Genomic DNA, 14,076 nt, shown 5'->3' with positions numbered 1-14,076 from the left:
GGATTTGGTGACATCATGCATTGCTTATTTGGAAAACATTACTTTATTGAGTCATACAGATGTACCAAATGCTGTCACTTATCATTACACAATAAAAAACATCACATCTATTGATACCACCATTAATCTCACGAGAAAAAAAAAACATTAGTATCGGGAAGCTGTCAAGTTTACGGGGAAAACACTACATTTGCAAAATTCTAAGTTTTAATTTAATCAAACTAGAGCCTAATCCAGAGGGCTAGGGCATGTCCTACCACAACTCACTGGGTGCCTTCTGTACCCATACCATAGCTTCCTTCCCACTGACAAAAGCAGACCACTGAGTTACCTGATTTATTTCCTTCAAAGCCAATAGAAGGGTCTATCTCAGCTAGTAGGCACAGACCGCCCCACCCTATCCATCTTTCTGGTCTAAAAATCATACCACTCCCCAGCAGATTGGAAAGACTGTGTTGATAAATATAATGAATGATCCCACTCTTCACTTGAGACCCCACCCCCCACATAAAGGAGTGGCCTTAAACACATGATCACATAACAACTGTTGAAATAAATAGTAATGAGAAGATTGGTCTGTCACACTTATTAACAAACTGAATGGTGTTATTTCTAATTTTCGTCCTCCAAAAGGTGTAAAAACAATACAATATTAAACAATAATTAAGGCCAAACCTGACAGAGTCCACTGCCATAGATGAGCTCAGTGTGTAAGCCAAAGTCAGGAAAGAAGGGGCACTTTGAGAGAATGAAGAAAGCTCTCTGTTCTCTCAGGGATTTAATGGGTGGCTCTGTTACCTTGCCTACAGCTTTGTTTTGGGAGTATTACTAGTGGTTGCAATGTAAAAACCAAACACATTCATATTCACTTGGAAACACCACAAATATGCAGAGCATGGAGTTCTGAAGAGGCCTGAGAGGAAAGTAGGGAAATCACAGGAATAGTTTTTTGATGTTTAAAAAAAAAATGCAGGGGGATCCCTGGGTGGCGCAGCGGTTTGGCGCCGCCTGCAGTCCGGGGTGTGATCCTGGGGACCCGGGATCGAGTCCCATGTCGGGCTCTCTGCATGGAGCCTGCTTCTCCCTCTGCCTGTGTCTCTGCCTCTCTCTTTCTCTGTCTCTATGAATAAATAAATAAGATCTTTAAAAAAAAGTTTTTTAAAAAAGAAACAAATATGGGTCTGTAACCAAAAAAAAAAAAAAAATGAAATGAAGGGATAATTTTGCCTTTTTTAACAGATTATTAATTCTTCAAGAATGTCAATGTCACTCTATGAGAGTATGCTCTTCATCATGGTCACACATTATGAAAAGGATATACATGGCATGTGGTGTTTTAGAAAAGCACAGCTAGAATAAAGATATAATGATACTCTACTCAGCTAAGGGAAATCCCAAGTTTTCTTGCCATTTGAACACATGAATGTGAAATGTTATTTACTGGCCGGGGAGTTACAGAATTGTAGCCACAATTCCTTGAGCTTTGCAAATTTAAACACATGCTAGCTTTCTGTATCCCTTAGATATGTTCCTTTGGTTCTATTGAAAAGTGTTACTAATAAAACGTAAAGTGTGACCAACATAACTACAGAGTCTTGAGAAACAGTTAATGCTGCTGGATGCCTGCCCTTTCAATTATTATAACACACGTAAGATAAAGCAAATAAACAAGGAAGATAAAAGCCCATCCCACTTCCCAAAATCATGGTGGGAAGTGCCAAAAACAAAATGAAGAATCAAGATCAAAGGCTCTAGAGTAAGATGTGGTTAGTAGTCCTGGTTTGGATCTTCATTATATGACCATGGGCAAATCAATTCACTTTAAGCCTCAACTGTATGCATATGTTATATAAGAGCTGTAACCTTATTGACCTCCTAGGGGTGTTGTGAGATTTAAATAATATCATGTTTCAGAAATGCTTAATAAATATTTGTCATTATTATTATTAAAACAAATATTATGAACACTGGGGATTGTGGCTGGCTCAGCTGGTGGAACATGTGACTTCTCATCTTGGGTTTTGAGTTCCAGCGCCACGTTGGGCATAGAGAGTGAAAATAAAATCTTGAAAAAAATATTATGAACACTGATATTTAAATAAATAAAATGATGAAATGCCTATCCTGAAAATTCTCTATTCAAAGACTATTTTAAATCTGTTTGATAACTACAATATTAGAAAGAAAATCTCATACTCAGAAATATGAGAATGTATTATTTAATGTTATAGAAAAAAATTTGTTAATATCCCTATACATGCCTTTTTAGGAAACACCAAGAACTAGCTAGTGCTGGAGATAAATCAGATTAATTTGAAACTATATAGATTTTCCTAATGATTAAAATATTTATATAAGGGCAAAAAAAGAAGTGAAAGTACTCCTATTTATTACAAAGCTTGCTACAGGCCAAATCTGAATTTGCCCTCAGGTGACTAAAGCAGACAGAGGTACTAATGATCTGTGACTAGTCCCGGAGTGTGAGGCAAGAAGAGCTTCAGCACCAAGGAATGTTCAAGATAGAAGGGCAAGGGGGAGGTCAGGAACTCAACGGAGAGTAGCCAGAGACTTTCCTTTCCAATCTCCCTCCCTCATATTCTTGCCCCTCTTGCCCCGCTCCAATCTTTCCGGTGCTCACTGAAATCGAGATGACTTCTTTCTACTATATTCTTGAAAATGAACTTCAAAGCCACAGTTACCCTCAATGTTGGCAACCCTAGGTCTTTCAGCTTCCCATCGCTCTTTTTTAAATAAGCCATACTGAGATATAATTTACACACCATATAATCCACCCAGGCGCTTCTCTTTTCATTTCTTCTTTTCTACCAAGAAAAGCCATTTGATTAGCATATATGGCCCCTGGTAGGAGATGAGCCATTTCAGTTTAGTACACCTCTCTCACGCTCTTCCTCCATAGTAAAAGGTCAACAGCCTCAGCAGACAAATGGACAGCAGGCAAAATCTTGCCAGGAACAGGGAATGAGTCATCTTAATATTTTGTATTTCATTTTGTAATTATAAAATCAATATCACTTGGAGAATTTACTTGGAGAATTCAGAGGAAGATGAAGAAGGAATCAACATTTACCTATCATCTATTATTACCCATTAGCCAGAAGTAACTACTCAAGTTGTATTTTTTCTTCCCTCTTTGTATCCCTGTCAGTGTGTGTGTGTGCGTGTGTTCCTATTTGAATTTCTACCATAGATGCAATCTAATATAATTATTTTCAAATATAATTGGCCCTAAAAATCCCTTTTTATAACTATATCATCATTCACAGTAGATGTTTCCATGTTGTTGGATGTTTAGGCTGTTCCCAGCTTTTTTGCTACCATAGATAACTCTGTGATCTTTGAATAACGTCTCTGTAGACTTCCTTACCATTCTTTTTTTTTCCTAAAGATTTTATTTATTTGAGAGAGAGACAGAGAGCGGGCAAGAGCGAGCATGAGTGGTGGGAGGGGCAGAGGGAGAAGCAGACTCTCCACTGAACAGGAGCCCGATGCGGCGCTCTATCCCAGGAGCCTGGGATCATGACCTGAGCCAAAATTAGATGCTTAACCAACTGAGCCACCCAGGCACCCCTACAATTCTCTTTAGGATAAATTCCTGCATGCAGTACTTTGGGGATTGAGATAATATCTGTTCACAGGCTTATATCCAAAACAAGTTTTTAAATATATTTATTTGTATTTGGAGAAATTTACCCCGGTTCACTATCTAATCCAGCACCCATGGTAAACTAATGCCATTTCTGAGTTCTTTCCAAGCCATCTAGTACTCCTTTGCAGAGCTTCCAAAAAAGTCAAAAAATTTATCATAGAAGGGGAAACTCCTTCAAATAGTTTTTTATTCAAATAAAGTAAAGTTGAGGTGATATCTTAGTAACCTAAAAGAACTTCTGGTTCTTGAATACTGTTAGTATTCAAGAAGCAATTCTCATTCATTCTGACGTGGTGTGCCACATTATTTTACCACAAATATCCTGACCAACTACTCTGGGGAGACTGTGTATTATAATGTGTCCTTTGTTGTGTGTGTCTATGTGTCCTGGGTGTGTGTGTATCCCTGTATGTGTGTGTTTGTATTTTATAAAGACAAGGAATCATCCTGGTTATTTTAAAAATAAATGAAAGTGTGAATTATAAAACACAATAGAAACTCAACAGAAACATTATTGAAATACACCTGCCTTGCTTTGCAGTGAAATATATGATCCCTGATATGGACTGCTCTCTTGATTTAGAGGGCACATATTAGGATAGTAAGAGTGAATTGCCGGCAATCTGAACACTCAGAGAAGAACTATGACTTATTTGAATTTGTTCCAACCACAGTCATAAAGCCCACATTCATGCATAGAACTCATTAATCCTCAGGTTTTGTTAACAAAGGTACGTCACTCTAAAATAAGCAATTATTAATTAGCCAAATCAGAAATAAATTTGGGGGAAATGCACTTTGGCATCAGACGAAGAACCAGAGCCAGAAACCTTTCTGACTATATAAATGGGCAAAAAGAAAGGACTTTCATAGAAAGCTGCCAGAGGAGATCTATGCCAACACCGTGATTCCTTACTTCTCATTGCTCTCCTTCTAGAACCAGAGCCACACCTAAAGCAGGTAGCCAGGTGCACAGAGTCTCCACAGCACATTTCAAACACCACCTCTGGGTGGATGATTACACAAGTGCTGACAGGTGACATTTTGATCCCCAAATTTTTTAATTTTCAATTTTCCTGGAGTTTAATGAGATGAGTGGATGTTATTGCAAAGCCACAACTAATGACACAGATCTAATGAAATCATTTCACTTTCCACCAGTCAACACACGTTTAGAGGAGACATCCCACACCACACACTCCAATCTACCACAGGAATGCTGACTTCACCAGAGAAGGGCTCATATTCTTACCCACACTAGAAATGAGAGCTATAGTATTTTCTTGTTCTCTCACTGAAGACAGTCATCATTTCTCAGATGTTTCTCTGCCTCCTCCCTATCTTACCTTTGAACCCTGCAGGTGTGAGCTCTGAGTCAATGATGTTGATGCAATGCCATATTAAGTCTTCGTGAAGTGGAATAGTCCCAAACAAGGTATTAAGGAGAGTCTAAGGCTGAATGGACCTGAAAGAGATCATCTGCTTCTCTGAAGGCCCTCCTCAACTTCTAGGGGAAAAAAAGCCTTTAAAACCAAATAGGGGAAAAACAAAACAAAACAAAACAAAAAACCAAGATAGGCACCTGAATTCTAAAGAAAGAAGCATATTCATCCAACAGCGAGTTTTCTAGTCCCTGGTGCAGGGTTCTTATAAAAATACAAGGATAAATAAGGTATGGTCCTGGCTACTGGAGGTCACAGTACAGTGTGAGTTACTTCTCACTATTCTGTATCCATCACATGTTTCATCTAGGTGCTCTAGATTTCCATCCCCTTCTCCTCTTTTATTATTTTGTTATACTTCAAAATTTGTACCCACCCATCTTCGCCTCCTTCCACACCTGCTTCCTTCTATGCATTCTTCCTCGTCCACGGTCATGCCACACATCCAGGATGCAAAGCCAGAAAGTCTCTCTAGTCTACTTTCTGCTTCTCCATCTCACTTTCAAAACCCCCTGTATTAGTTTAGAGCCACGTCAGTGCTACTTCCAGCCTCATCCCTGCCCAGAAGCTACCAGAGCAACCCTCCTAGAATTTAAATACGATCATGTTATTCCAATGCTTACAACTTTAACAGTTGCCCCTGGCCTACAGGATAAAAATCCAAATCTCTTCATTTCTTCAGCTGTCTGGTCTTTCCTAAAGACTCAGCTTCACCATTTGATGACCACAGACAGGCATCTATCATTTTGACAGGTGTCTAATATTTCCTTTGATACATGCATAGTGTTCTACAGCTCGAAGCTGTCAGAAGTCCCCTTCCCTTGGATTCTGCCCAGTGCCTCTCTGTTCATTCTGTGGGCTGTCACCCAGCTCCATCATTTCATCTTCCAAAGGAGGAAGGAGGTGGTCATTGCTCCTCAGTTATGCTCTCTCTCTCTCTCACTCTCCCTCCAAGTCTCTGTCTCCGTGTTTCTCCCTTTCTGTGTCTCCATCCTTCTTGGTCTCTGTCTCTCTATCTTAGTCCCAGTCTCTATCTCTCTTGTCTCTGTCTTTGTCTGTTTCTGTCTTTGTCCTTCTTGGTTTCTGTCTCTTTGTCTCTCTTTTTCCCTTTTTCTAGATAATGGATTGTTAGCCAGACACACATACACACACACACAAACACACATACACAGGACTCTAATACTATATGAGTGAACCATATCATACTGATTTGTTTGTGCATCATCTTTTTTCTCTGTTAAGACTCTGTTCTCAAGAATTGGAACTATAGAAATAAGTCAACTGGAGAAGGACAAACATTATATGGTCTCATTCATTTGGGGAATATAAAAATTAGGGAAAGGGAATAGAGGGGAAAGGAGTGAAAATATCAGTGAGGGTAACAAAACATGAGAGACACCTAACTCTGGGAAACAAACAAGGGGTAGTGGAAAGGGAGGTAGGCGTGGGGTTGGGGTGACTGGGTGATGGGCACCGAAGGGGGCACTTGGCGGGATGAGCCCTGGGTGTTATGCTATATGTTGGCAAATTGAACTCCAATAAAAAAATTAAAAAATAAAAAATAAAAAATAATTAAAATTAAAAAAAAAGAATTGGAACTATATTTTACTTATTTTTGTTTTCCAGCCCCTGATGTAGGGCCCAAGTAGAGGCAAAATTAATATCTAAGGAAATATCACCCTTACACACCATAGCACTGTTTATAAAACAGTAAATGAGAACATACGTATCTATCAACAGAAAATGGACACTCCGTCAACTGAGAATTATAAAGTAGTAGTATATGCTACATGTATCTGCATAAACAGATCTCGAAAACATAATGTTAAGCAGAACAAAACGAGTTTGCAGAAATGTACAGTATGTAGAAGTTAAAAACATCTATAATGATATTCAGATTAGACAAACCTGGCTGGTGGGATGTATAGGTGGTAACATTGTTTTGTGGCTCACTTTTATGTGCATTTTTAATATTTTGTTGTTTTTTTTAAGATTTTATTTATTTATTAATGAGACACACAGAGAGAAGGCAGAGACATAGGCAGAGGGAGAAGCAGGCTCCATGCAGGGAGCCTGATGCGGGACTTGATCCCGGGACTCTGGGATCATGCCCTGAGCCGAAGGCAGATGCTCAACCTGTGTCTCTGGCTTTGGCTCTCTCTTTCTGTGTCTCTCATGAATAATAAATAAAATCTTTTAAATAAACAAATTATATTAGTTTTGTTTTTGAGAACACAAATAACCATTCATTAGCAAATAATGAACTAAAGACCAATCTAATAAATATAATAGGTTCCTTGTGCAAATAATTGTAGGTGTTTATAAAGATGTTCACAGTTGTTTACTGCAATGTTTATAATAGTAAAACACTGGGAACAATCTAAATGTCCAACCCTCAAGAACTGAATAAATGAATTATACCTATGGCATAGAATACTATTAAGTTAGTAGAAATCATGCTTTAAAAGAATACATTTTACAAGGAAACATGTACATAGTGCGGAGCTGTAAAACACAAATAATCCGTGCAGGGTGAAAGAACCGTGTAAATATTTATATGTAAATACAAAATAGGGAAAGGCTCAACATCAAACTGTTAACTGGTTGGTTTACACTGGCTTATTGCGCACGTTTGCTAGGTTTTTATGGTAGGGATGAATTACTGATGCCAGGGAAATAATCAATAGTTAAGCATCCTCTCTACATTGATGAAGCCTAATTGTTGCGGATCAGGGAGGCTCTGGGGCTGGGTTGTAGAGGATACAATGAGGGAGGGGAAAGCGGTAGAAGGAAGGAGAGGGAGACTGAGAGGGTCGGGGTAAAGTCTGAGAGAAGAAACCCCTCACAAAGTCCAACTGTTCCAAAAGAGAGGGCCACAGGGATTCATCCAGGGACAAAAGAATACACAGCTATGAGCAAAAGTTGGTGTCATCCCGAGAAGCCACAAATCTTAAGTAAAAATAGAGCTTTTATGAAGCTGGTCTCGTATCTGTAAGTCACTTTCTTTAAGTTTATGATGACCAGTCAATTTTGATACTATGTTAGTATCAAAAGTAACCAAAAGTATATTCCTTTAGTTATGCAGAAGTTGTAGATTAATAATAAACTGATCAATGTTTCTAAATTATTGTTTAAATTAATGTGCAATGGTCTAAGAAGGACTAACATACATCATATTAGCATTCAACACTTTTTGAGTATTTGCAATAGGCTAGTCACTGCCATATTCTTTGCCTGGATTGGCTGGCTTAACAATGCTATGTTAGAGATTATTCTTCACATTAAAGAGACTGAGGCTCAGAGGCAGGATGACTTGACTAAGATTAGACAATTAGCGAGTGACAGGTAGAATTTAAATTCTAGAATTCTCACTCTGGCAAGGCCAGTGCATTTACAGTACTCAGTGTATTTACAGTGCATTTACGGCATGAAAATAACTGATAAAATTGAGATAAATGACATTTAGGAGGGCAGGAAGGACTTCTAAGTGGAGAAGCAGAGGCTAAAGGGGCAAGATGAAAAATAAGAAATAAGATAAGAACAAAAGCAATAGTGAAGCCGTGAAACGTGTTGGCATGCACTCAGAAAGCACCCAGGGCTGTAAAGGAACAAGTTCCACTCCCAAGTTGCATGAGCTATGGATGATGATGGGGCAGTTTTCCATCCCTCAACCCTTAGAATTTCTCAGTGTCCTGGCCTCCTGAAAATAATTAACCCCACTCCAAGGAAGAGGAAATCCACCGGAAGCCTATTGAGAACCTAAGAGGGCATTTGATGGCAGCACATGCAAAACTTGATGATATGATGGGAGAAGTCATGAAGAGAAGTTGGTTGGTCATCTTTATTTTATGACGAGTAAGTATGAATACTCCAAATTACTCGACCGAATTGCCTATTTATCCTGTTTTATATTACAGTGTCTATCATTAAAAGTGTTGCAATAGAGACGCTGGAGTTATGACTGTAAAGGTTCATTCATCATGCTGGAGGGGATGGCTTAGTGGACACACTGCCAGCTTTCACCGACTATGATACTCTGTATGCAGAAGATAGTATGCAAGTGGCATTGACTCAGCAGCTCATCATCTGAATGAAGCTAGTTCCACAGTTTCCTCATATTGGTGGAGGGTCCTTCAGACGGTGGCTGGAAAAAACTTGCCTATCCTATTTAAATAATGAAGATTCTTAGAACTTTTATAGACAGGATTTCCCACACTTTCCTGGAAGCATGAGATAGAAGTGAACGAAGGGTCTTCAAATACACTCTTAGCATTGTGCCCTAATCTGGCAACTTTCCTTTCTCCTGCTCAGAATTTTGTAATCTTATTATTTCAAATCAAGTCAGTCCAATTATCCACTTAATGATACAAACTGCTTTTTTATGAACAAATCTTTTACCTTTATGACTTTATATCAATTTACTTCACAATGACAAACTATGAATGTTTAGTAGTTACTAACGCTACCACTATGTGAATCAACTAATAACTAGAATGATTCCATCTTCATAAGATTATATTCTTAAAAATTCATCAGCTAAATTTGTATCAATTTGAAGTCCTTGCTCCAATTGTAATTTCAAAAGGAATACAACACACATTAATGGAGTACTCACTACGTGTCAGATATTGTTTGAAGCACTTATGTACCATGTTAAAAAAAAAGAAATACCAGTCCCATTCTTACTACAGTCTAGTGAAGATAATGGACACCCATACAGGTAAGTGTCATAACCATGGTACAGTAAAGTACCCCAGAAACAGTTTAATTCTCTCTGTGAACTCAGAGAGTAGCTCTGAGGAGTGACTTGAAGTTTCTTATTTCTAAATGCATGGCTTGACAAGATCAGATTTTCAGATTTGAGCTAAATTAATCTAAATCCTGAATGCACAGGGATATGTTTAAAACGGAAGCAATACAGAGTTCAACCTATAAGGATAGGACTATGAGAATCTGAAAAACTGGAGGGGTAAGATGAATATTAACCTAAGCTAATTCTATTCATGCCTCAGGATCTTTACACAATGATTTCCTTTTTTTACTTTTTCTTCTGCAAGCCCATTCCGAGATTTCGTCAGTACATTCTTCGCTGTCATCCCTCAGACATTATCAAAAGACGTTATCGACCTTGCTGATACATCATGCACCACTCCTCCTTCTACTCTTCCTGACTTCCAGATGGGATGCTTCCATATATGCTGACATTCTAGTTATGACAACGATCCAGCCCTCCCGGTTCCAGCTACCTCTGCCATTAGATCACTATCTCCTTCTTTAATACCCACTAATTGTATTCGTTTATTTCCCACACATAATGCATGATGTGGTTCATTTTAGTAAGATTTCATTCCTATTGTCTGGTGATACGGAATTTCTTTTTTTATGTTAATTTGTGCATTCTTTATAATTTCACTGTAAGTTACTGATACCTACCTATTTTATCCTTAAATTTTCCAAGTGATTATTAAGGATGTGGAAATGAGCACTCTTTATTATTTCTTATAAACTCTCAATGTTCTTCCCCCAGATTTCCCATTATCCAAATATTTATTCTTCAGGACAACTGCAGGGTTATCTACAGGGCTGTCTTCTAGCATTCTGCATAGCTTTGTATTTAGTTACAGGCATTAAGGCTGGAATACAAGGCAGGGCACAAGACCTGTTCATACCACCATCATTCAAAATGTCCTCCAGCCAGGACGGGGATGGAGTGTGAATGGAGTTTGGCTGTCTACACAGCTGGTACCCGCCTGCTGCCCTCTAGTGGTACCAAGATGCCTGACTCAGATGGCTGCTAGACAGAGCCTCAAAACTGCATCCACATCTAGGGGCCTGAGTACCTCCAGGCTCCTACTTTGTTAATTTTATATAGGCTTGGTCTTTCCTTTCCCTTCCCTGCCTTACTTTCCTTTTTCTTTTCCCATCTTCTTTTTTAACACCTCGTAGTCAGTGCCTATTTAGGCCTTTACAAAGGAGCATACAGTGAGTCTGTAGGAGACACTGAAAAATGAAGACAGTGGTAGCAATAATGTCTGTAACATAAAGCTTGCTTTATTCACAAGCGAATGTTGTCGGTTCTTGAGAGAGGAGGATTTTTTTTCTTTTTTTTTTTATAATTTTCTTTTATTTATTTTTTTATTTATTTATGATAGTCACACAGAGAGAGAGGGAGAGGCAGAGACACAGGCAGAGGGAGAAGCAGGCTCCATGCACCGGGAGCCCGACATGGGATTCGATCCCGGGTCTCCAGGATCACGCCCTGGGCCAAAGGCAGGCGCTAAACCACTGCGCCACCCAGGGATCCCGAGAGAGGATTTTCTATATGCCACTTCCCATGACAAGAAAAACATAACCATAAATGCACATAGAGGGATTTTTTTCTCACTAGAAGAAAGTATTCACTATTATAACTGGAAAATAGAAACTAAAATAAACTGCGAATTATTATTTACAAGTGTTGACATTAGAATCAAGGAGTACTTTTTCAAGAATGTGTAGATTTCATTCTTTGAGATGAACAAAGATGGCCAAACACCTCTCTACTCACCAAATGTGGACGCCTGTATGTGAATCCAAGTGACTTCTAAAAAGAAGTCGCTATAATATTTGTCTTCTGCAAATATATCAGTTGCTGCAGCAGTATATCACTTAATGTTATGTGGGGTCTGAAAAAGTTTATTGCTTCTCCAAAGACCTGTCTTCCTTCTGTTAATTCTGTTCAAAAATTAGCATTTATTGTCACCTGAATATAATGTCTCAGAAAAACCAGAAATGTAATTAGCTGTACCAGCTTACTGGAGACTTTTGGAGTATAAGTATTTGTATTTTTTCTCTATCAGGAAGCAAATTAATTTACCTGGAGTCATCACATATATATCCCAAATTTTAAGGAGGGGCCTAGATCAGATTAAGAAAGCAAACTAAATTTGGTTGAAACTAATTTTTTTTAAAGATTTTATGTATTTATTTATTCATGAGAGACGGGGGGGGGGGGGGGCAGAGACACAGGCAGAGGGAGAAGCAGACTCCATGCAGGGAGCCTGATGTGGGACTCAATCCCGTCTCCAAGATCAGGCCCTCGGCTGAAGACCGAGCTAAACTGCTAGCCACCAGGGCTGCCTGAAACTAATTTAAACTATCATTAGCCTCTTCTTCAAACTCAATTTCCTCTGGAACTTCTATTTTACAGTTTGTCACTACCCAGCAATTCAAATATAAAGTCTAGAAATTATCAGCAACATCTCATTGATAAACAAAATGAAAAAGGCTCTCAGTCAAGCCTTGGATAAATCAAGAAGAATCACAATCATCTGCAATGTAGAAATACCATGTGGCAAGAGTAGAGATAGAAGTAGAATAAAATTATTTTGTATGTTCAAATATAAAACAAATTAGGAAAAATCCCAGGTCCCGTAAATGAAAACACAATACCTCTTCCTTCTCTGTGCCTCCTCTTGCCCCTCTTGGGTCCACACTCTTTGACATAGTTTAAGCACTCTTTTAAAATCATAAGCCAGGCCACATCAATCTGCATTCAGCTGTCCTTGGCTTATATCCAGGTCCTTGCCAAGGTCCTATATGAGCTAGCCCTGGCTATCTTTTAAAGAGCATTTCCTACTTGTTTCCCCATAACTCATTCATGTTTAGACTCAACCCTGTCTGTGAAGAACTGGCCATGTGCATGTTTGTTCTTGTGCTTCATCTGTCACCCCAAAGGCGATTTGGGTTTTCCATAATGAACTGACAAATTTTTTTTTTTTTGGAACTGACAAATGTTAATGTAGGCACAAGGAACCAATATAATAACTGCCAAGAGACAGGATCCAGTTGATGGAAGTTAGTCATACGTATTCCTACCTCTCCCGAGAAGCTGTTTTTACAGACATGTCAGCAATTAGGGGAGGAATTACTCTGCTGATGACATTCTACCAAATAATAGCTACTAAAGACTTACCGGCAGCTACTATGATAATATCTGCCAGCTGAGTATGGATCTTCAGTTGTTCTTTGGGAGTGTATCTGTGAGCTATTGTCACCGTTGCATCACCTGGAATGAAGAATAATTTCCATGAATGGTTACTGAGTTTTTTCAAAATTTATGAATGCTCCAATTCTAGAGGAGATTCAGTTACATTCTAAGAGTAGGGAAATTAAGAACAAAAGCTAGATAAGAAAACCTACATGACCCTAAATACTGTAACCTTCAATTAATCAGTGGAAAATCAACTAAGACTGAATGAGAGTATGTGCTGACCATCATAAGGGAGCTGTAAGTTAAGTTTCTAGAAACACAACAGTTGAAAGTTCTGTGCTGACAGGTTAACATATAAAAGCAGGGGATACTCATTGGCCTGATAACAAAGTATATAAATACGGAAAACAGCAAGATAAGTGCACCAAAAATGGAGCAATGTATTGTGAAAGCACAGCTAAGAGATTAATCCTACCTCTTCTTTTGAAGGTGTCTAGGAAGGGTTCCTAAAGGAGGCAGTATACTTTTTTTCGGTCTCAAGTATGAGCTAGGGCATACTAATTAGGGAAAGGGCGTTCCAAGCCAACAGAATAACAGGAAAAAAAGTGGACTAATTTTGAAGTTATATGTTTAGGAAATGACAAAGAGGTCTAAGATGTAACAGGTGGTATTCACACATGCTTTAAGGAACTGATGTATGAATAAGAGAAGTTAGCAGACTGAGGGGTTCCAGTGCTTCAAGTGTGAACCAAGGAGGAGGAGTGAAAGAAGGCCAGGAGGAAGGAAGTCAAAGGATTCCTGGTGAGGACATAGCTGCGTGAGACAGTGCCTTTTTTCTTCTCCTGTAGATAACATACAAATGCTACACAATGAATTAAAAAAAAACTCCATAATGTCCATTTTTAGCAAAACTAGAAGACATATTTTCCACAGCCTCCAAAAAATATGTGAGAGTTACCCAGGCCCAGTAGAGTTAGCGTATACTGCACAAGAAT

The 14,076-nt window shown here is 38.7% G+C and overlaps 1 protein-coding gene across 12 annotated transcripts in view; it reads right to left on the bottom strand.

Moving 5' to 3' along the window:
* Nucleotides 1-14,076, bottom strand: part of MTHFD2L (methylenetetrahydrofolate dehydrogenase (NADP+ dependent) 2 like) — a 134,956-nt gene that overhangs the window by 62,153 nt on the left and 58,727 nt on the right. For 11 of the 12 annotated variants that reach the window (XR_007401754.1, XM_049093057.1, XM_049093062.1 and 8 more), the window contains one exon: nt 13,064-13,156. Coding sequence is in view for 11 of the 12 variants with exons in the window: in XM_049093057.1 (XP_048949014.1) it covers nt 13,064-13,156 (93 nt within the window). In the remaining variant the exon portion in view is untranslated. Of the gene's footprint in view, nt 1-7,619; nt 11,824-13,063; nt 13,157-14,076 lie in introns of those variants that run through there. The other variant, XM_049093059.1, reaches the window with a different exon arrangement.

This window comes from Canis lupus, chromosome 13 (assembly GCF_003254725.2).
Source record: "Canis lupus dingo isolate Sandy chromosome 13, ASM325472v2, whole genome shotgun sequence".
NCBI classification, from domain to species: Eukaryota; Metazoa; Chordata; class Mammalia; order Carnivora; family Canidae; genus Canis; species Canis lupus.
This window is presented reverse-complemented; position numbering and strand designations above follow the sequence as displayed.